The sequence below is a fragment of the Bombus huntii genome, chromosome 13 (assembly GCF_024542735.1).
Source record: "Bombus huntii isolate Logan2020A chromosome 13, iyBomHunt1.1, whole genome shotgun sequence".
Lineage (NCBI taxonomy): Eukaryota > Metazoa > Arthropoda > Insecta > Hymenoptera > Apidae > Bombus > Bombus huntii.
In genome coordinates this window covers 5,128,866-5,154,036 of record NC_066250.1, presented here as the reverse complement: position 1 = coordinate 5,154,036, position 25,171 = coordinate 5,128,866, and the positions used below count along the sequence as shown (strand labels likewise).

Genomic DNA, 25,171 nt, shown 5'->3' with positions numbered 1-25,171 from the left:
GGGAGAGAAACTTGATAATATATTTTTTTCGATTTCCTGACTTTTGTGTCAGTTCATGATTAAATGGAAGAACTTTAATACGACATAATTGAGAATAAAGATAATTTATTAGACGCGAGGATACAAATCTTTTAGAAAGTTAATGAATTGATGAAGTTTTAAGAATTTTTATGAACGTTTGAAAAAACACATTTGACGTTAACAAATAAGTTTTGCTTATTGCTAAAATACCCCGCACTACAAATTTTCAGGAAGCCTTAACAATCAAACTTCGAACGAAAGGCTTCCTTGCAGTAATTAGCGTTTTTTCTGTTATTCTGGCGAATTTCGCGTGAAATCAGAGCGAGGTCGGTTCAAAGAATCCCCAAGACAAGGGGCAAAAGATTGGAAGGAAGGAAGAGCTCGACTGATAAGAGAGGAGAAGATATATAGGAAAGAGTGACGCACGCCTGCTTAAAAGTCCATTCATGGTATTGGAATCTAGCTCCGAAAGCCAATCGACTTTTGTCTTTGCCAGTGACTCCTATCGCGCTTCGCCTTTCCACATTTTTCTCTTCCTCTTCTGCTGAACAATTTGTTCTAGAAAATCTATCGACGCTTCTGGAGAATCTACAAATGCTCACGAATATACTCGAACATTTGTAGAAACCTATTATAGATATATATTGTTATGCGTGTCATAGAATAATTTAAAAATTTCGAAACCACGAGATATTTAGTGCAAACATACATTTTCCAGAGATCACAAAAATATTTAAACAATCAATTATCCATTAGGTTAACGAACCGAAATAATTAGTGCGACTTTCTATTTATTTAATTGAACTATTCGTGGCGTATATCAATCTTTTTTCAAATACAGGATTACAGTAAAAATTTCGTAACTTCTGTACGCATAATCAGATTACTTTCAAATTTGTGTTTTTTACAACAGTGCACTTTCATACAAACGTGAAACCAAGTCTGTGAAATGTCACAAAATAATATAAAATAAAAAACGTTGTGCGTCTATTATTTCCTCATAGAACGAAAGAAACTTTTCGGACAACCTAGTAGTTGGAACGGCCGTGTTTCGATGCGGTGCTGATAAAATTTCAAAATTCTTTATACAACATGTACAATATATTGATAAAAGTTTTCTATAATAACTGTCGAAATATCTTTGTAAATCGCTATATCAGTCCCAGAAAAAAAGAGTAATTGATCATTTTATTTTTATCAAATAAAAATGTTAATTCCTGGGCGAAAAAATTCAACGACGTTTGTTTTACAATACGTTCTCAAACGGTCGCAAAACGTTTTGAAAACGAGAAGAAAATAATTGAGAAAAATGCGATGCAGTGGAGAGAGACGGAATAGGGGTGTGTATACATATATATTCGGGGCCGAGATCAGCAGAAATGGAACGGCTGAACAATAACGAACGGTACACAGGCATCCCGAGATACGGAGGACGCTATAGAAAGAAACTGCGTCCTTTTTACCATGCGCATCGGGCGATTCTTTCGAGTGAAGAAAACCGGAAGTAGCAGAATGCAGTCGCATTTAGGACACGTTTAACAAAACCGTTGAACGCAACCTTTGAAACGGCGAAATTCTTTCACGCCCCACAGAGATAAATAAAATGATTATTTTTCTTCTCCTGAAAAATCCAACATCCATAGACTCCGCTGATAATTCTATCGTGGAAGTCCAAGTTCTTAATTTTCCTCACTTTCGAGCGAAGCAAAGGACGATAAAATAATAATTTCAAATATACACGTAGTGCTTTTTTTATCGTTCGTCAAAATGACATGCAAGAGAGATTAAAGCGTCTGATTCAACCCCTGACTTGCCCTTTCGCACCCCTTTATCGCTCTTACAGCTTGTTTACAATGCGCTCAATTTAGAATACGATTAAATTATCAACGAGTAAATAATTTTCTCAGACTCAGTAAAGCTTTAGGGTGTCGCTCCTCCCGTAATTGTTTTAAGTGCTAAGTATCAAGAGACCGGCAGTTATTGAATAAACGCAGGATGTCGCGCTAAATACTACTTAAGCTTTATTTTATCGCGAGCTTCTTTCGCCCTTTTGCCCCTTTCCTCCCCGCAATACTTTGTACATGCGTGCAATCAGCCGATGAACCAGCCCCTCTGGAGCACATTTCTTCGTTCAACTTCGATCAATAATCTTCTACTTCCGCCCCGAGGCTGACTGCCAATGAAAGTTCCTCGTCTATCGCACGCAATCGCGAGATAACTTAAAAATTGGATCAATCCATCCGGATGGAATCGACGGCTCAGAAAGTCAGTTTTTGGTCGAAATAAAGTTCCGAAGAACGATTCAATTCGACGATTAAGCTTTCCTAACAATTTTACCAAGAGGACACGGGTATCAACTACGCTTCGCGAAATTCGAGAAACGTTCGAATCGAATTTTTCCGACGAAGAAGTTCTTTAAACGCACGTAACAACTGACACGATTCTGAGCGATATTAAATTGGGTGAAAGACGATCTTGGATTTTCGAAACCTTCTTGAAATTCTTTCAAGGGTAGTTCTATTTACAGGTGTCGTCCTTAGGAGGAAAAATTATTGGATTATTATAGCGTAGGGGGCTGAAAACTTGCCACGTGTGTTTAGTTATATATCAGGAAAACACAATGTAATCTTTACTCGAGATAATATTTAAAACGTTTCGTGTTTCATTGTTGCAATTGTTAGGAAATCAGCAATCAATCCGTAGAATATGGTACCGACGAAAATGCATTTAACGTTTCACGTACAACTTCGACATACGTATACACCGACCGGTATCTTGAAATTCCCATAATTCCAAGAAAACGTAATGAAAAAGATTGAAATGTCGATTGCAGGTTTCCAAATTAATGAAATAACTTTTTGAAATTCTGGCAGATCTTTCTCGATGTCAATTTTGATGCAGACACCACCTCAGTTTCATCTTCCATTCAATTTGAAGATCAATTTCAGGGCAGAAAAAGAGGTCAATCTTCTCGAAGAAACTTTTACAAAAATTTCAGTCACGTTCCAGCCATGGCCCGCCTATCGAAGCTCGGTTCGTTGCATCCAGACAAACGATTTTATAGAAACGAGCAATTTTCCAGGAGAAGCGGCGAACGGTCAAGCGTGTCTTCCAGTTGCATGCAGAAAAGAAATATGACACGCGACGAAGCGGAAGGATGTCATGCAATCGGTACGAGAACCTTTCAATAAGCAGACGTTCCGGGATGGGACGAAGGATGCATCGAGAATAGAAACGTCAAGACGGGTAGATAAAGGGTGGCTTGGTTGAAAAATAAGTAAGGAGAGGCCACGGTGCTTTGTCGTGTTCGGAGGAGAAAAATAAATCGGGTTTCCACGACTATTTATAAGAATTCGCGCATTCACCTCTCGCTTGCTTACTCCGCGTAAAAAGGAAATCGGGCAGAACGAAAAGGAGGAACGATAAGTCACGCGTGTCTACTTTTTTACTGGCATCGTTCGATTTTCGAAAATATGCGTCAGCATTAATAATAAAACGATAGCGTGGTAATAGTTCGAAAGTACGATGCTTGGCAATATTTGGCTATTTATAAAAATCTGTTGTCAATATATCATGCGTTATAAGTAGACAGATATTTATGCAAAATTTCATGAAAGAATCAAAAATGTGGAACCGAGATACAAAATTTTTACTTATCAGTGAAATATTATGAACGGCAGCTACGTTTTCCATATTTTATAGATTTTTCCATATTATTTGCATTCTGTGCATTTTTCTAGCTTTGAATTTCCCATAAAAGTTTGCCATTTAGTTATGAGAAATGTACTGAAATTTTATTAGCGTTATAATGAGACACGACTGTCATGAATATAATTATAAAATACGAAACGAAGATGTACATTGAAACTGCAAAACACTTGATGAAAAAGATATTCCAGCAGCCATTTATTCATTATATCCCATTATGATCTATTATTATCTATCATTTTTAACACTTGTTATTATTTGTTCAAGACAGCTTTCATGACATTTATATTAAATATTATCTACAATCTACTATTTTTCGCTATTCTTTAAGCTACAGTGTTTCATTCAACTCAGAGTCGGATCGTTTGCGATCTTTTCTTCGAAGAATTCGTCAGCCGATTATATCGAGAGTAATATGTGACACAAGACAAAAGAAGAAATTTCGGGTAGAATGCGGGGGATGAAATGCTAGCAAATGCTCAACGAGTATTACGAATCTTTATGTATCTTCGTACGTCTTTATGTATTTTATGTACATTTGAATGGTTTCGCAACTAAGGAATGCGGATTAGTCGGTATCGACAAAATCCGCATTTCCTTAGCTGCCAGCCCATATGATCCGCATTCCCTTAGTCAGAGCGTCCTTGATTCGAATGTAAAAGTTTTACGTGCGTCTGTATCGAAACCTTCGAAGACTGCATAGGACCTTCAATTTCAATTGCATCCTTCTATGGCTTCCAGCTGGATTCACGGATAAGCGTCGGATCCTTTGAAAGCTTTTCGCACACGTGGAACGTTCGCTTGCTTTTCTTGCTCCAAGTCGGCCATTCTCTTTCCATGTGTACATAAACCTTTCTCCCGTCGAACCAGTTGTCCCGATTTTATTTTCTCTCAATTCGTTACGGTTTCCCTTGACGCTGCGCGCGTGATTTCTCATTGATCGCGTTGCTATCCGACCAGAAAAAGTCGACGATATTGCATCCTCGTTCGCACGTTTACGAATGACAAAAAATGCTCTTTCACTTTAATATCTAAAAATCTCGGTGACGGTGATAAATGCTACAAGTTGAGAGGAATGCGTAGCTTGTAAAGAAAAACGGCTTTTAAAAGAAGAACACACTTGAAGAAAATGGCACCTTCAGTATTTGAAGCGCGAATTTTATTATTAAAATCATATAATTCATATTATTAAATCAAATATAAATATAAATAATATAAATATTATAATCATATTATTAAAATTATCCTTATTATTAAAATCAATGCATTAGAATCAAGATCATTTCCATGCATGTCGTTTCGTACAATTTTATTGTACAAGGAATGAAATTCATCAACGAACGATACTTACGATTATACAAATGATAAAGCGAATCTTCTTTTATCCAAAATTTCAGATTGAAGTTAGATGAGAAGATGAATACTAAAAATTGTAAGAAGAATATTCCAAGAAAATACTACTTTTATCCGAATTAAACGCTAATATTCCTCGCTATGAAAATCGATAGATCACTTGCACACGTTCTGTATCGTCCCATAGAGAATAAAACTTACAAACGAATGACTCGTAAACCCACGATCAACGAGTAGTCGTAATCTCCACAACCTGCAAATTCACCTACATCATCTACATGTGCTCTAACACGACAAAGATGTTGCTATCACTGATAGAGAGCTCTCATAGCGTATTCGAGTAACACGTTGGCGAAATTTTCACCACCTCGAGACTTCGAACTTTCAACTTCAGCCGTGAATTTCGAACGCGACCTGTCGCGTCGTTCCCTTAGGATAAGTTTCTCATTCTTTGGGAGCTCTCGACAAATACTCCGTAGTTCGACGTGTCCACATTCAAGAGGATCCAAGAGCATTTACAGTTGACGATATCTTCGTTGGATTTTTACGATACAGAAGATTCTAACGATTGCAAGTTCTGTTCCTTTCACAGCGCTAACAGTCAGCTTCCACGTTTTATCATCGTTTAGATAAATTCTAGCTCCTCTGACAACGTCCGTTAAACCGCTTCTTTGATATTCTACTTCAACGTGTGTACACTGTTTTACTCGGAAACTTCTCTGCTTTTTATTGCAAGATCTTCGTAGCAAACTTTTCAAATTCACGGAAAATTTGGAATTCGATTCCAAGCGTCGAACGTCCCGTTGGATTTTAATACTTCAATTACGGCAAAGAGTTTGAAAATTCTATGAAGCAGATGCACTGTTGGATCGATATGCTTCTCTTCTTTGAGATTATGTCTCGGTCGTTTATGTGACAAGAAGGCTGGATAATATTTTCGTACTAGCCGGAGCTTTCTCGTGATGGCTAACGTAAAGAGTCCTTATGACGATTTCGCGTTGAAAGGATCCCGCGGGTTTAACCGTGTTTTACGAAGCTTTACGGCGACCTCGTCAGGGTAAACCTATTAGGCAGCCTCGTTTTAAAATCCTCGTAAACACGACGATAATCCAAAACGTGTCCGTCTTGATTTTGTTGCCGACTTCACGGGCGCGCCTTCTTCCTTGTCTCAAAGGTAAGTATTATTCTTCTATTATTTTTGTAGGTCATCTACTTAATTTTTTTACAATTTTTTATAACTTTGCACGCAATTATAAACCAAGGAGGAGTAATTCTAAAATTTTAAAGAATAATTCTTACCAATATTTTTAAATATCGTATTAGGAAAAAACAACTTTCCTACAGATCGTTCGAGTAAAGTAGAATCCAACGAATCATGTTTCACCGCGAAAATATGGTTGCCTCGTAAATATTTCAATGGTAACTTCTCGCACGAGCGTTTATTAACTCTCAAGGGGCATCACCATCGCGAATCCTGATGGAATGAATTTTTCCAGACGCTGTACGTGTCTATCGTTTTTCGAACTTCCATCATCGAATCAAACTCTATCAAACGCAATTCATACGTAACGAGACAGTGCGAATAACTCGTTTGAAAATCTTGCAAGTAGGAAAAAATCATCGTCTCTATATTCTGAAGACGAAATGTAAGTCGACAGGTCGAATACACGGTGTATTTCGTTCTGTTTGATTTTGAATTTATCATTTCGCTGCCGTTTGCGTATTTGTTTGTTAACGTCAAATAGCAACGTGCCACGTTATGTACAGTTCGGTATCGTTCGTTAAACCGATTCACTCGATTGGCTGAATTTAATATTTGAAAGACTCATGAATCATTGGTCGAAGCACGGCTTTATCTGTGACTCTCCTTTGATAGGAATTTCAGCTAAATTAAAAATTCATTAAACAGGAGGCGAGTAATTAGCGACAAAATTGAAAAATATCTGTGAAAGGGAGAAATATTCTGAAAGAGACTGAGCTTCTTCCGTTCAAAGATTTCAAATAGTAAATGCAGAAAATGACGTTAAGTGATGTACGTTATTACGTAAAGGTTCGGAATCATTTTTTTTTTTATTGTAGTCGTAAGAAACCATACAATATGTTAAGAAAAACGAGTGACATTTTTATATGATTTTACACATCAAGATAATGAAGAAATTTCATGCACAAAAATATTGTCTAAGTCTCATTTCTCAAGTTATGAAGAATTTAATTTCGCGCCGAACAAAAGCAGATATGAGTTTCATAAAACAGTGAAATTGTAGCATTCCCAAGCATCTTTTTGATAACACAGGGCCATAATTTATCATAATTTCAGACAATCCGGAAATTTGGAAATTTTAAGTGAAAATTATATAGATGTCAGGTATCTGATCGAAAATAATAGAATTCACAGTATTAAATCATCTAGAAATTTCGATAGAATTTGTATTTTATTATCGTACATCTGTCGCGACCTTTCATCGATGAACCGTGCTGGCCGCGAATTCTCAACGGTTAAAACACAGTCAGCGATGACAGTCACGTATCGATAATTCGCGAATAACACGCGAAACTCGTTTCTCCGGATAATGACGCCACAACGGGATCATTATCGAGGAACGGGTCGATCCCCGTGTTGCAATTTAAAGACAACTATCTCGAGTCTCGGAGTAGATTTCTCGACAGTTCTGATCGAGGCGTGGAAAAACGAGACAACGAGGCCACGAATGCACCTTTAAATTTCACAAGCACCACGCTCCGAAATAATCATAAGAAGGAGAACGTAAAATAAAAAGGATTATAAAAAGAAGGAAGGTAAAGAGAAAAGAAAGAGGGGAAAGAAAAGCAGTCATTCCAGCTACTTTTATGCGCAGAAGCATACTTCAGTGGAAATGCTGGCACAATGTGTGCACTGGCACGCCCACCAAAGGGAGCTAAACTCTTCGACAAACAAATGGAACAGCTTCGTGCAGAAAGGTGAAGATGCTGGAAGTAAACGTTCCTGTAGTATCGCGGGGAATGCTTTTTGACTTTGCATCGAATTTAATATCTGCTCTAGCCGACAAAGCGTGGAAACCTATACACATTTACAACACAAGAACCATTTAATTTGCAGTAGACTTTGTAGTCACAGAACTCCATATTTAAAATGAGAATGTTAGATTATGGCTACACCAGATGCGTGTCGTGATGAATTGTCGTTCGAAGAATATGTTAAGACGATCAAATATACAGACGCCTCCACTTAGAATCTTTCTTACTTTTCATGTAAGAAGACTAAATGGTGAATTGAAGATCATAGCGATGTGGGTCGAGATTTTGAGAATTGTGTGTTAACCTTGAAACGTATCATCTTTTTAGTTTCATGATTAATTAACAACTCCATTCTCTGCAACGAAATGCTCTTACAAGTTGGAAAAACGTAACTAATTTTTGAACTGACACGTACCCTTATTTCGCAACGAAGCGTTTTATTCTTACACTTCATACGTCTCCATTTCGCATTATCAAATTTTTCTAGGCAATTTTGTACGCAAGTTCCATCATATCACACGAATATATATTGGACCTAATTAATTAGTACGTAAATGCTAGAATTAAATACGCTGTAATTATAAAGACAGTATATCATAACTATTTTATAAAAACTACCAGTGCACTGATTCACAATATAATTCACAGTTCTTGAAATGGAAGAAGATAAGGTTAATCCAAGCTCCCATCTTCGCGGATGGAAAGACCAGCAATTCCAATCAGTGTATTAATACCGTTCGAAATGGAGGGAGCCGCGGCGAAGGATACAGTCAAGCTTCGTTGGATCATCCGATACACGGAGTCGACGCGAAATGGGAAAGGAAATAGCGAAGGAAAATTGTAGACGAGACGAGTCGCGACAAATAAGCTTGCCACGTTCTCAAGACACAGACACAGATTCTTTACATGGGGTTAAGCTTGCTCCTCAGCATGAACATCGCATCCTTGGAACACACTAAGAGCAGCTCGCAATATCACGAGCTTTCAAATAAGTGCATTTACCTTGAGAAGCATAGCAATGTTTCTCAGCAGTTTCTCGTTTTCTTTCGACCCTTCTTACTTCGTCTAATTCTGCGCGCTCGTTTCGCTTCAATTTTTTCAATGGATAGCTTATGTCTGCAGACAAATTAACGTCTTGGATTTTTACGTAAATTAAGATAAAGATATCCAGGCACTTACAGGAATATGTTACGAATGTATTATGCGTCTTGTAGAAAATGTTTTGAAATTTCTTTAGAATCGCAACGAGAAACCAATATCACGATGATATTGGTGAGAGTTGAAACGAATCAGAAAATGTATATAGAAGTTAGAAGATATTTATCACAAATGTACATTTTACAACAATCATCAAAGCATTTAACAAGTCAATTATAAATTATAGTATAAATCACGATATTTATTCAGTCCATCTTTAACACCAATTATACGTTTAAGAATATTATTCGTGTTATTAGGTTGTCCGAAAAGTATCTTTTGTTTTATGAGGAAATAATAGACGCACAACGTTTTCCGTTTTATATCATTTTGTGGAATTACGTACGATCCATTTTGTTCTGTTGACATAAACACCGTGACATTTCACAGATTTGGCTTCACGTTTGTACGAAGGTGCACTGTTATAAAAAACACGTTTGCGAAAGAAAGATAATTTCCGGACAACCTAATATATACTAATTTTTTAATACAATGCTAAGGAAATTTGAAAATGTGTCAGACACGCAATATATAAAAGTTTTCTACGACAAGTGTACGAGTATTTTCCTTTTTGTGAGATAGAATTTCCTAAATGGAACGTTGCCTTCACAATGCATTTTGATGGTTTTCAATCGAGAATTAGTGGAAATGGACAGAAAGTGTTGCAAATTTCGGTTCTCTGCATGTATGATATATCTGTCCGTAATGATACATTCGTCGTGGCGAGCAATAAGTTACGCGAGCGCCGATTTATTCTCAATATTCCATTAAATTTGTGCCAGCCAGACTTCTCCATGTCGCCTCGTCGATGAAATATCATATGTTTGACGAGTGACATTCTTTGCCTCGTCCATTGATTACCTTTGATTCGTCCATCGTTCTTCGTTGAAAATGTCATCGTGCGAATATTCGACGTATGTATTTTAAAATAATGTAAAGCTGCACAAAACGAAAGGGAATACATACTTCAATGTAAAGTTACAGATGACTAAATTAAATAGATTCGCAGTCTGCCGAACCGATAAATTTCGCCATAGTGTGAATCCCCTTGTAAATCTCTGCTATTTCATATCTCTGAGGATAAAATTAATCTTTGTCATGCGAACGCGATTCCAACGATTTGTAACGTTATTACAATAACATGGCAATTTAGATCGTCCGTCCAAATCGAACGCATTCCCGATTAATTCTGCGAAATTTTCTATCGACTATCCGATGAGATGCGCGATTAACCCGCGCTTTGTCTCCCATAATTTCGTTCCATTCTTACTTTATCGATACCTTTCATCAAACGTTTATTGAAGGAGGACGAAAATCTGATAAATCCTACGTATACGATCCGAAATAAAATAAAGGATAAATATAACGTTTTAAATTCTAACGGATAATAGTATCGATTAAAGAGAATTATGGAAGATACAGGAGATAAACGATTCGGTGATGGAAGAAGAGATAAATAAGATTATGAAAAGAATTTCGGAACGAGGGAAAGTGGCATCAGGAAGCATGAAAAAAATATACTGTATGCAGAAGGTAAAATTTTCTTGGTCTGTGAAATGAAAGAGAAAGAGAGCATAAAAGGGACATGAGCTGAAGGACAAAGAAACGGAGGTAAAAGGAAATTGAAGGAAATTGGAAGGAGGCAACGTAAATTTGGCTAACAACGGGAGAAAAGAGAAAAGAATTTGAGAAGATAGGCCGAGCACAGGGTGATAAAAATGAAACTTTTGAGTCGCGAAAACTCGGCCAGCAAACTAGTTATTCGATACGAGAGCACAAACAATATAAGTTCTGGAACTATGAAATTAAATTTCAGAACGAACGGAATGTTATGGATACACGTTCATTTATGGAACTGCCTGAAGTCGAACAGAAAATTCGTAGCATTCTTATACTACGAATATTCCTTCAGCGTAGCGATTTTTAACTTAGCTTTTATTGCCACGACGAGCAGCCTTCGTCTTGCAATTTAAATACACGACAAAACTTTCCGGCGGAAAATTTTGTTATTCTTGGAAAACGAACGATGATTAAAAATAGCTAACTACTTTTACAGCACAGTGTTAGAATCTTTTTCGCTACATATATATACTATATAAAATATTAAATATTACCGAGACACTTCTTTAAAAAAATTAAAAAGTTGGAGCTAAAACCATGCCGAGAACACACGCGAATGAAACTGTAGAAACCAGTAGTATAAAATTAAAGTGGCAAACTAGAAAACATTTTATCGACACATTATGGAGCGTACAGACTTCTCTAACACGTTTAGAACCTTCATAGTACTGTGTTATATCCTGAGCACTACATACTGCCTTGATATTTATTGAAAAAAGTAAGAGCGCAGGAGAAAATCGCCGTGGGGATCTGCACGAGTGAAAATACAGACGCTAGTGATATAAACGTAAAATGAAAGCACCATACGAACGAATATCTTAATACAACACCGTATGTGATGTATATTACCGTAATATCCACTTGAAAAGTTACAAAATTATAGCCTAAATTATAATGACCACGTGTAGAAGCAAAAGTGTGTAAACTAGTAGTATAACCGCATATATGTTGCGACATGTTGCGGCGTTCACCACACTTCTTAAATAAATCCAACAATTTCATTCATTTAATACGATTTGACTACATCCTCAAAGAACATTCTGCCGGCATCCTTAATAAAATTGAAACGAAACGAGCTAGATAAGTAGAGTAACAGCTAGCGTTTCGAGGTATGCAGTGGAACGCGCATCAGGAATTCGCGGACATCAGGAATTCGCCGTGTAACCAAACGCGGCTCACGCTGCTACAGGGAAAAACAGAACGGGAAACCGCTGCGTGCTCGACACCCGGGCTTGACTGGCCAAGCTTTCCAATTACATTACCACACAGGGCAGAGCGGCCATCAAGCGGAAAGACGACGGAGAACCGTCGGATAGAAAGTAGGAGAAGAGGGGAAAAGTGGCGGAAGCAAGAAAGGCGACTGCGTTTCCACGCCATGTGCTTTAAACGCGGCCGTATCCTCGCGAGTAAGAAATAGAAAATTGAACGAGTCTATGTGTCGGTGCGATTCTCTTGCCCTCGTCGCAACGAGGCAGTTGAGATAAATTGGCGAAAAGCAGAGAATGGATTGTTGCTACGTACCAAGGTGAACGTATATAGACGGCGAATGATATCAAGAGTGGCGTACAGTTGAAGTAATACGATTAGGCGAAAGGCAAATATACGAGGGAACGATTAGAGGAAAGGCGGCGAATAAAGATCGAATGGAGAACATTTAAAGACGGAAGGAAGGCGCGGGTTCGGCAAGATAGTTTGTTCTAATTAGGAGCTTGCAGAATCCGGTTGGTAAGTGCAGAAACAGGAAATTGTTCAGACAGCTTTCCCACCTTCCGAGAAACAGATACAAATACTTGCTCGCTCAACCTTTGACCAACTTGCCTTGTTTGTACTGAGTCGACTGACATTGTCAAAGCTTCCCAAAAATATTCAATCCTCGGCGTGTAGTCTGTGACCGGCGGGCCTTTGCTTTAGTTCCGACTGGGCTGCGATGTGTTTGCGAGAAGGACGTGACAGTGGTTCTGTGTTGCGCGTTGGGTGCTTTGTGCAAATTCAAACTTAAAAATTTAAACGTATGAATAGAACGGAGATTTTTATTTATCGTAAAGCTCGAAAGATTCAATGTCAGGAATTGGACTGAATTTTTTCTAGAATTGCTTTTCACATTCGGCTACATTGCCGTTTGTAAGTATCTGGACATTTTACATATATTTTATAGCAACAATGCATGAACGTGAAATATATGAATTAATAAGCAACTAACAGCTAGAAAATATAAAATAACAAATGCAGAACGTAGTTATTATTTGAGCCTCTCAGAAGCGAAACTCCATGATCAACATCATTTTACATACTAATTTCTCCTAATTTTATTAGTCAAGAACGCAATTAGCATTCAACATCTCAACAGATGTAGGGTTTATTTTCATGAGTTTATTCGTTACGGAGATAGTATAAACGATCGCGAATTTTAAGATGAACTTTTCAAAATAATATTTGTAATTTTCACTTTCCTCTGCGTTTCCATTTACGATTTCATCATGTTTGATCGATGAATTGGTCAGTTTCTGTGTGATTCATTGGTCAACGTATAATTTTTACTTGCGATTCTGTAATTAAATTACACCCTGCCAGGAATAGCCAAGTGTTCAGATGCTTTCGGCCAGCAGCGCACGTTTTTTGTTTGAGCAGCTGCACAGTTTTAAACGAGTTTAAAGCGAAGAATCGCTATCACGGTTTGCCTGCGTGCACGTAAGCTTAGAGTAGAGGCAAGACTACACGTCAGAATGGTGAAACACATTAAAGGCGCTGTTTGCCGGTAAGAAGAACGTGAATTTCAGTAACCGTCTAACTAAGCGGGAACCTAACTTAACATTGGAATGGCAGTAACAGTCAAGAAGCCGTATGTAAATCATCTTGAAAGCGTTGAACGCGGTCTATAATTTCTAAGACAATATAACGTAGAGAAGTTTCTTTGGCTAATAAGAAGCTGCTCATTGCGACGTCTAGCTAGGAAGCTGTATATCCGTCACGTGCATTACGGAATGAGGAATTGCTCGAAGATTGAGATCGAGCACCTTCACTTCGGAGGATTACAGGCCCTGGAATTCCTCTGATATATCTCCCCTTTGATGGATAAACGTAGACGCCTACTTTAGCTAGATTGTGTTCTACACTTAGATGGATTTCGTAGAATTTACATACGAAAAAAGTTTTATGAAACATCTGCTTAAAGGGAAAGGAATAAAATGGTAATCGGTGTTTAAATATTAAATACTAGTTTGTCAGTTTGACGAATTAATTAGTCTGTGTAATTAATAGCTATTAGATGAAGAAACTTCTCTCATGTATCCTCCTATGATTCCAGTGAATTAAGAAACAAGTAACAATTTCTTAAGATTTCAATAATAGAAAAAAAACAAACTGGTGTCAACGAATTAGGCATTAATCTAAAAGCTGATAAATAAATGGTAAATTCATCTGAAAGCAGCACCAAGTTAATTTCTATATTTAGTAGTAATAAATTCGTAATAAATCGTGAATTCTTATCGAATTTCTATACATACGCACAGCTTCTGCATTTCTTACTATTTGTCGGTTAAAAATCGCCCATTTTTAGTAAACGCATTGAGAACACAATGTAAAGATCTCCAACTCCAGCGGTGTTCTGGTAACATGCAGAACGCGTTACGCAGACGTTGCAGATACATTCGCAACTCTTTGCAGAGACGTGCGCTTGGATACTCTGCTCGCAGAACGCTCGAATTGGGAGACCCTCGGGTACGATGAAGTTCCGAAAAGAACATAAAACGAAGACTCCGGAGCTCCTATGTGGTGTGAATTCATTGAAATCGGAGCGCAGTATTATTCTGTTCTCGTGGAAATATGTCGACAACAGCAGAGCTACAAGAATATAATCTTCGTTCACTGATTTTTTCCTCTTATTCTAATCTATTCTAATCTTGACTTTGTTAATACAATAATTCTATTGATATTTTCGAAACTTTATTCCAGAAGCGACTAATCTCGCGGCTTTATAATTAATTGGATGATCGAATTCCTTAAATTGCTTCAGTGCTGCAGTTTAATTTAGATTAAATGTTCTGTAGTGAGCTCCTATAGTATGATGAGATGAGATTTTCAATTTGGCTTCTGAATCCCTGAAATATTCATTATCAAGTAATACCGATAGAAAGAACCAATTATTCTACTTTCCCAAGTTCCAAATCCCTGAAATGTTCGTTCCCTTGCTATTAACTTCCCTACATTTTTGCATTTCTAGATCCCATTATTCCCCACTTTTTATTATTCAATTCTTGGTTCTCTCTATATTCTTAAGAATCTTTAACTGTACTCTGTTCAACGAGCCGGGTCAGAGTGGAGGTAAATAAATGATTGGGACATTCATAAGTTTCAGATATTGTGTCACAAATCCGAGAAGTCAAAGTAAAGCTTTAACGACGACCCACGTAAATCCTTTCCAGGGAATAACTAGCTACGGAATGTTATTTTCCCATAAAAGTTATTTAAATACAGTACCGTGTTGACAGAAAGAATAATTAATTTTTTCATTTCTTAGATTCTTAAATTCCAGCAACATCGACCGAAAAAATCGATTTCCCTATTTTCTGGATTCATAGGTTTCGGAACAACAAGTTGCACGATGCAAGGATTTCGAAGCAACTTCAATCATATCACGCGAAATTCGGGACAATAGAAACGACGAGGCAACTATTCGAGACCGGTGTAAACGATTGTGTAAGTTGCCTGGTAATCGTCTTAACAACTTCAAAACGGTAATTAATTTTCATAGAACGACGGGCGTAACGAGTTTCTTACATAATGGGGAGTCCGTTTTAATTATACATCATCGTCTGCAAGTTGCAGGAGCTCTCGAGTCTTCTAAGATTTCGTAAATCCATTGGAATACATTAAACCGAAACAATCCTGCTGCTCCTCTGGAAGAGGAAACGAATGAAATTGAAATTGAATCTCGTTCACTGTTGAAAACAGTGCTAGTGAGTTCCGCGATTATTTTCTTAGAATGACGAATTTTCCCAAAACTTCCTATTAACTTGGTCCATTCTTCCATTTATTTTCTTATCCTTTTTTCAATTTCTCGATTAAAGTTAAACTGGTTTATTACCAGTGCACAAGATGAGTACTTCTTCGAGATGACGAGAGTTCGGCCAACTACTTGGTTAATTCTCTGTTAAATCATGGAATTTAATCCGGCGCAAATTGTATCGAACGGCTAAAGCCACTAACTGCAAACGATCTTCGATAGCTGGCTTTGAACGAATACCGTTCCGTCGTAAAACTTAGAGGCAAGAAACCTTATGATCGATCTACATTTGCTACGAAATTGCCTAGGAAAGTATGCGAATACTTGAAGAAACCTCTTATGAATATATATTATGTGTCTTATACGAAACAATTTGAAATTCTATTAGCGCTATAATGAAACACGATTATCATGATCATATTGGTCAAAGGAGCCAATTTGAAAATGTATATAGGGGTTAGAAATTGAGTTAGAGTTTATAATGCGGACAGTCTTGTCTTATTACGGTGATAATAAAATTTCATAATGTTTTATACTCGTATAATACATATGTTAAGAGTTCAAATATTTTTCCGAGCCACTGTACGTATTTGTAAAATGAATGCGTTAAATTACCCGTAGCTTGACAAGATACGCGGTAACCGAATTTTCGAATGAATTTCTGAAAAATTTTAGCCACCAGAGAAGAAATTAACGAGCCGAGTTGCCTCGTCCTTCTCCCTTTTCGGCGAAAAGCGTTCATCAACGTTGAAATTAAAATTAAATTCTACTCACCACACGAACGGTATAATACGAGAAATTTGGGATTTTTGGACTCATTCAGTTTGTCTTGCAATACGCTAAATTACCATGGAATTTAAAGATCGGTCGATTAAAATTTTCTTCTTTCATAATAACTTTGTTAGTTAATAATACAACAAATAAAACATTAAGCATCGTTCATAAATCGTTACCACGCGAGTTTTTTTTCGCGATGGAATTGTTTTCTATTATAAATATTACAGTTATAAATTATAAATAGACTGCGGATGTATTTTATGTATTTTTGGGAAATTTCGTGCTGCAAAAATACATATAATAAAAATATAACATCCTTTGCAATATTTAACGAATGATGTATATTACTGTTCGGGTTTTATTTCTTCACTCGTATTTACGAAAATATGAGTTTACACATCCGCGGTTTACTTATGAACAGGTAAAAATTCAACAATTCGATACCTCGTAAACTGCTCCAAGGGGCATGACCAGGCAAGCGACCATAAGATCAGCGACAGCCAAACTGACGATCAAATAATTCGCCACTGACTGTAGATTTCGCTCGAGCAGGATCGCTGCTATCACGAACAGGTTCCCTGGAACAAAAATTTGTTTTAGAAAATCCCCCAAGTACTCCATCGCGTGAAGATCGAGCAAACATTCCCTAAAACAGCGACTTAAGCTTTCCGCATAATTACTCGTAGGAAACTCTAAATCGTATGCTTTCAAAACATTTCACAGTCTGTTTCATCAGCATTGAAATAGGTGACGTTATCAAGATCCCCTACCTACACGATTTTAGCGCGTGCTTTGAGGTGGTTCGCTGCAACTTTTAGGTTCACCGGGAGTCACCGTTTTAATCATACATCCGGTTAGTTGCGCACGGTCCTCGGAACTCGCGTAAATAATTCATAAGCTGATTACCAAGGAACCCCGAAAAGCACGAAGCTGAACGATTCTCGTTTCATTTTCGATGAAAATTCCACATATTACTTTCTTCGGTTAATAATTCCGGATAAAAGATGGTCGCTGGTAGCAGATTTTCCGGATGCGTAAACTCTTCGAGTAGATTAATGTCGAAAGTAGTGGGGGTGGGGGAAATTTTTGATAAATAGATACACCGATAGATATGGTAATTATGCATAGTTTAACTTTGATTTGTTTAAGCGTTAAAAGAACGATTACAGTTCCAAGTAGGTGCAATAAAAATTGATCAACTTGGTGTGTTGTACTACCTTGTAGTTGAAATTCGATTCTCTGGTTTGAATAAAAATTGGGCGCAACATTTTTCAATTTTCTTTATAATTCAATTTTGAAATTTATAGCCTAACTATGTCGTGTGAAATTAGTGATGTGAATGAACTAAAAATATATCCAAATAATATTACAAGTCAATTAAATTATTATTGAGTGGCAAATCTAAACTTCTACTTACGTATCATGAAACGAACTATTAAAGTTATTTATAAAATAACAATTGTATTTTACCGTATCATAAATCTGGCCTAACGGAACTCTCCAACATTTTCCATGGATAATGATATGGCATCTTGCTCGCCCTACAGACAAAGTACCTAAAATTTGACAATTTTCAAGCTAAATTCCTAGTCAACGTCATCAATCTTCGTTATCCTTTGAATTTCACTTCCACTAGCGAGTAGTGGTTACACTCGTGCTAATTATCCGCAGTCAGTGGCGAAGGTATTGCAGGTAGCATCCATTTGTCAGCAAACGGTGGACGTTGAAGCAGAGGCAACTAGCTTGTTACATTCTGTAATTAGTCTTTCGACGCTGTCGTCGCTTTGAAGGCTTAGCAAACGTTTTGACAATCGCATAATCAGTTTATTCGTTGGCCAGGTAGCGAGCCTTTAAACGAAACAGACACGCCAGCACCATCGTTTTGCGAAAACGATTTGCCAAACGCGTTCAGTTTCGGCCTGTCTTCCTATTAACGTGACGGTTTTTGAAAAATTAATTTACAACGTTGGACGACGCGTGTCGATCTCTGTCAGAGCGAACGTACAACGAGCAATTGACGTAAACTCGCAGCGGAATAAATAACACGCGCTCTCTGCGAAACGTTTATTCGATACAAAACGCACACGTCTGGAATATTTTGCAGGAAAATTCGTAAATTTATCTATCGTTTGCCAAACCGAGAAGAATCGAGAGATCGGACATTGTCCCATAAAACGATGAATTTGAAACGGCACGTTCTTCCAAACTTCACGCCTCATCGATCTTCCATTCTTCTCTCGAATCACGTGCCACGAGGATATTCGCGCGCGCGCGAATATGGTTAGATATTTGTTCCGTATTTATAATTACATCGCGGATATATCTATGCATTTCTAGGAAATTTGGAAACGCAACATTGCAGAGAACGCGCGTAACGTGAAAAAATATAGAAAATATCAACAGTATCTAGTATTTTTCATAATACAATTGGTACATAACACAATTTTTTACCAACGTTCTACTTTTTCGATCATGTTTTCGAACATATGAATTTGCAAAAAATCCAGAAGACTCTTTATAATTCATCGAAGTTCGACTCAATTATCGCTGCAGAGTAGATTGGTTTCTACGCTTTCCACGGAGTTTGAATCAATGTTGAAATTAACAGTTTCCCGTGTTATAGGCATCATGGTTTGCGTTACACGGTTTTCACTCCATTTCGACACCACTCGTGCTTGTTAATAACGGCGCGAGTAGTTTTCACGTCCTAACGCAATAATTTTCCACGGTAATTTGCACGTTTGAATCCTTTTTACGATGGCCGATCTTTTTCCACGTTGGTGGGCGGGTATAAAGTAAACCGACGTTTATATCACGAGAATCGTCGATTTGTAACACGTGTACACCGGAAAAGTCGCGTTGAATCCGCGGATCAGAGGGAACGTAGTTTCACTGCACACGCTGTCTTTTTCTTTTTTTCGCCCTCCCACATTTTTCTCTCGCCGATTTCGCGAACTAAATTGTTCGAGCGACAGAAAATCGAGCCTCGAAGCCGTCACAAGCACTTTACTGCACCGTAAACTCCAGACTCCGCGTAAAGCGTTTAATACGAATAAATGAACGGTGCTTGGCGAGGAGCATTTTCAAATTAGCGGTCGCGTTCCGGTCGTTTGCCCTGAAGATGGTGTTAAACTTATCCTTCGTTTCGTGGATATAGTACAGTGCGCGTCAGAATTTTAGTCGAATTCGACTGATGAGAGACTATTTTCTTTCTTATTTTAAACCGTAGCGCGATCGTAAGCTCGGTAGTAAAGTCGGTAAAAGGTCGCAAGCTTCGGGGAAAGATCGTGCGAGGATTGCAGCATCGACGAGAAATTCGTTTAAGGGCTCAAGCTAGAGATCGTTGGAAGATCGTACGATCAAAGTCAAAGTCTCTTGGAGATTTTAAGTCGGTACTTTATTCTTCTTTAAGGTTACGAATTCGATAGAAAAAAAGTAAAAATAAAAAAAGAATAGGTTGAGAGCTTGGCGTAGTTAGTAAACGCGAACTCCTTTCAGAATCCATCGAAGATCATCCAATGAATATTACAATTTCTGGAATATTAGCTTTCGTGCTTGAGAAATCTTGGGCACATAATACTTTTTTGTTTAACATTAAAAAACATTAATTTTTATCGTATATTAAGGAATAAAAGTATTCATTTACATCATCTGTTAAGAAACATTTATATGTTTATAGTTTACTTTATTCTCGTTTGTAGTTCTACGTCGAGCTGAACTCGATATCGATCATTCATTTTGCCTTTAGAATATGAAATAAAGTGTTTCTACCTAACCCCGATCTATATAGACACGTTATCGGTCATGGAAATGTATAAATAAAGCGAAATAATTATGAACAGCCCTCTGAATAATTGCAGTTGATCAATTTCGTTTCTAGAAAACTCACATAATCATATTTCGATTCAAAACTCTATCAATAGCATGTACCAATTCGTTGCGTAATTCCAAATGAAAGAAGAACAGATAATTCTAGTGTTAAAGTGATTTTCAAATATTAATTCACGTTTGCGAGCAAAAAAATCACCTCCGCTCAATAGAATTTCACGCTTTCACCGTTTCATTCTTAAAACTAGTCGTTTGAAAGAGGTCTCTTCGCAATCACGAATTCATTCTTGATCTCATTGCTCTCCAACCTCTACGTCTTACTAAATAAACCAGGGAAATACACTTTCCATCTTTTATCCCGCATTCATTCATTCGTAACGACGCTTCTCTTCGCTTCGTACAGCTCTTTTCTGTAACAAGGAATTCGTGACGGTATCCAACGTTCGTTAGAAGCATTGAACCGTGGTCGTTAATCGCAGTACAACGTTTTATTATAAATGAATAGACGACACACCGCTTTCACTCGAGAATACAAGATGCGTGACGCGAAAGCTCAACATGCACACAGGCTTAAGCGGGATGTTCGTGTTTCTGCTTTCAAGGCGAACTGTACGAACGCAGGTGGAATACGTAAGCCGGTACCACCTGTGGTCGAGAGCCATTCTTCTTAAATTATTCAATTTCTCTCCCACGGGATACGCGGCTGCACGCATCAACGTTTTCGATCCACGCGGTTGCTATTGCGAAATAATTCTTTTCTCTTCACGATACGCCGCTGTTGCACTTTACGGCTACTTTCACCAACCTCTTACAGTACGTGCTGTTTCTCCCCTCCCCTCCTCCTCCATCATTCTATTACTATGAGGCACGAAATAAAATTGCGCCAGGATCAGCGAAGAGAAAACCTCAACGTTCCAGATGGTAATCGTAAAACAGTGGAAAGAACGTTCGAGAAATCGCGCAGTCGAAGTGATGGTAGGGGATGAAACTGGGATGAAAGCTGACTAAAGGAATGGCAAATGGTGATTGTCTGGAGGAAATTCGAGTTTTATCTTCTCCTGTTCGATGCACGAGTCAAAAGTCATTCAAATTCAGGTGGAATAAGAGCGGCATGTCTAACGTTATATACAAGAAAGGCGATTCAATCCATGGCTCTCTTGATTTTGTCAACGAGCTGTTCAAAGAACATTTCATTCTAGAGAACAACTTATCGATTATAATCATTATTTTTTGAGTAATCATTCTGGTAATTGTTCCGAGGGAATATTCCTTAGAACAGCAGAGCAACAAGCGAATCGTGCAATTGAAATGATCATGTAATAAAGAAGATGAAAGTCGAACTTGTCCCAAAAGAATGGTAAATGTTGATGGGTTGAGAAAAATTTGACTTTTATTCTCTGCTTTTGAATGGATGGAGTTGAAAGTCATTTAAATTTAGACGAAGAGCAGTAAGTATATTTTAATGGACCCGGAGAGCGAAATGAAAATAGCTGTCAATTACCATAGGCGTAGTTATTCGCTAGCAATACGATGAAGTATTGAGTAGCCAACTCAATATTTATTGGGCAATAACGCGGAGCTTATGGACATCGAGTAACCAGTATAGCTCTAGATCAACGATTTAAGCACTTTGATAGACGATTACTCACGTGTAAAGATTGACGTAATAGTCGGGCTGAAATAAAAACTGACACGATTTTCCGTTATTACGCGATCCAGCTGATATTCGACTGATTAGTCGACGATTAATTTTTATTCTCGTAATCATCGTAAATGGTCGAAACGAGCCGCGCATCAACGATAAACATCTCGGTGCGTTAGAGTTTCGTTGGACTCGCGATACGCTCAGAAACGATTGATATTATTCAGCAATAGGTTCTGGTACAGCCTTTAGCGTCTAAGAATTTTTACAAAACAATAATGGCTGTCTGAAATAATCGTTTATCAATTAAAAACAATCGTCATTTTTTCACAGTCTCAACCGCCTCTGTCTTAAATGGTCTCCCAAAATAATAAGAGCAATTTAGACATTTTCCATTGTGCGACATTTAATCACGATGCACAATGACTAATATTATGGTTTGATAAGTGTTATTTGAAAGCCAATAATCACACGTCATGTGACAACATGTGAAAATTGTGACATAATTACGCGGAGCGTTTTGGTCGTTGCCAAGCGTCCGTAAAATTACTCTAATTTCGACACAGATATGGATACCTGGGCAATGTTCAACGGGCCGTTAGTTAGGCAGCGAACTGTACTAATAACAGAATTTACAGTCAGACAACTCCGAGAAAGGAGGAGAAGCCTCGGTCTACGTATGAATATGTATGCCGGTCAAACACTGACATCGTCCCCCTCAGGCGCTGGTCATTGCTAATCGAAGTACTTTTCTACCCAAGCTTAATCGCATTTGATGTTTCTGACACACTGCACGAGCTCTCCGAATTAGCTCAGATAGGAACTTCGTCCTCAAACTTCGTCTTTGCTATTCGATTCAATTGGTACGCGATCATTAGCAATGCAAGCATTACCGTCACCGGTTGTAAATAACGGAACTTCACCAACCAAGTTTTCGAACATAAACGAACTGTAAGTTGGTTTTGATAATTTGATGAGCCTGATGAAATTCGAATAAATCACTGCCAACCTTGAACGAGATAGTTTGCAAACTGTGATAGTATATTTTGTTTGTCCGTCAAATTTTTCGCTTTTAAAAAGGAAGAATAGAATAGCAACACTGAGATGTAAATACTCTTTTGTTTAATCATTGTCGAAATTAATTTCAATGACATTTTTCAGCGAATAAATCAACAAATGTTTCTTTATGCACCGCTTGTTTCGTTAAGAGTATTAATATATGAATTAATCTTGAATACGGTAGTTTTCAACCGTGATACCGTTTTGTTCGCCATTCAAATTTTCCGCTTTCATAAAAGGCAAATATAATATCGACACTGAAATGTAAATATGTTTTCGTTTAGTCATTGTCGATTTTAATATCAAAGAAAATTTCCACCGAATAAATCAACAAATACTTCTTTACACGCAGCTTATTTCGTTAAAGGTATTAACGTATGAATTAATCTTGAATAAGGTGGTTTTCAAACGTGATACCATTCTGTCTGCTCTTTAATAAACTGTCCATTCATCTAAAACAAAAAATATAAAATCAATACGGAAGCATAAATACGTTTTCGTTGAATAATCGTCGATTTTAGCTCGAACGAAATATTTCAGCGAGCAAAATTAACAAATATTTCTTTAAACGTAGCTTGTCTGATTAAAAGTATTAATGCACGAATTAATCTTGAATTGGAACCGTCTCCAATTATGATACTGTTGCTCGTTAAATTTGTTCAATATTTCTACAAATACAACAAGCGTGTACGTACTTATATAAAGAGAAAAATCTACATGGAAGAATAAATATTCTTTTCGTTGAATCGTTAATTTTCGCGGAACAAGATCAACGAATAATTCTTTAAACGAGGTTTGCCTGATTAACGGTATTAACACCTGAGTGAAGATTTTTCATACAAGAATCAACGAGCATTTTCGTCACGAATCAGCGATACATTTTGCTAAAGTGAATATCCAGGACGCAGAGTAACGGCGTGCGCGATGTGCGTTCGAGCGTTAGCCGGCACTACGAGCCGGAAACTTACTGTCATATTTATTTCCGGCTCCGTGGAACGTTCACTGGCGCGTTCCAACTTTCCAACCCCGAACACGCTAGTCAGATTGAAGTAGCTGAATTCTCGCTGTTCTTGCCGACGGTTCTCGAACAATCCCTCTCCCCTCCGGTTTGAATAAACGTTCCAGAAAAAGATCTTCCACTTCTCGGCAAATGCTTCCTGCTCGAGAATGTCGAATTCTTTCTGAGACAACTCATTGATTTCATGTAACTTTTTCTTTAGTTCTAAAGAAGTTGCGGTCGACCGACGAACGTCCAACACGTTGTTCCTTCTAATTAAACTACTTCGTGGTTGCATTCAACTAGCCACAACTCATATTTCCAAAGAAACTTTTCTTATTCTTCCCCCGTTAGTTTCCCCCGGGTTTTCGCCATATCCTACACGATCCTCTTTCGTTTCGTCCACTGTCCCTCTCCTTCTTCGCTACTGTTATCCTTCGGACCGAGTTAAATTATGTTAAAATATATAGAATACGATGTTGGTCAAGAACTTCTTCTTGCTCGTGGAAATTGATGAGAAAGGTAGATCTGTTTCGATGAGAATGGAAGCATTTAGTATTAGGGGTAGAGTAATGAATAATGGAACGCGTTTTGAATTAATGGACAATACGGTATGGTAAGAAAAAAGTTTTATACAAGAACTATTGGAGACAATAGAAAAAAATTATAATCAGATTTAATTGGTATTTTAAGTATATCCATAATATTAAAAAACATTTTGAATTTTGCGATGAGATATAGGCGTTTGTATGATTAAATAAAAATTTATCATTTTGAAACGATATCTATCGAATTAAGAATCCTGATAATACGTGAAGAATATTTTATGCTTGAGTAGATTAAATTCTTATTTAAAGTACTATATTAAATGAAAGTATTTTATTTAATAATTTTATCCAAATATTCTGAATTTTAAATGAAAAATCTAAATATTCTAATTTAATCCACTATT

At 37.4% G+C, this 25,171-nt stretch overlaps 1 protein-coding gene across 9 annotated transcripts in view; it reads right to left on the bottom strand.

The window, feature by feature from the left end:
• Positions 1-25,171, bottom strand: part of LOC126872262 (5-hydroxytryptamine receptor-like) — a 158,351-nt gene that overhangs the window by 15,957 nt on the left and 117,223 nt on the right. For all 9 annotated transcript variants that reach the window (XM_050631976.1, XM_050631977.1, XM_050631981.1 and 6 more), the window contains one exon: positions 17,138-17,271. In XM_050631976.1, coding sequence (XP_050487933.1) covers positions 17,138-17,271 — 134 coding nt within the window. The remainder of the gene's footprint in view (positions 1-17,137; positions 17,272-25,171) is intronic.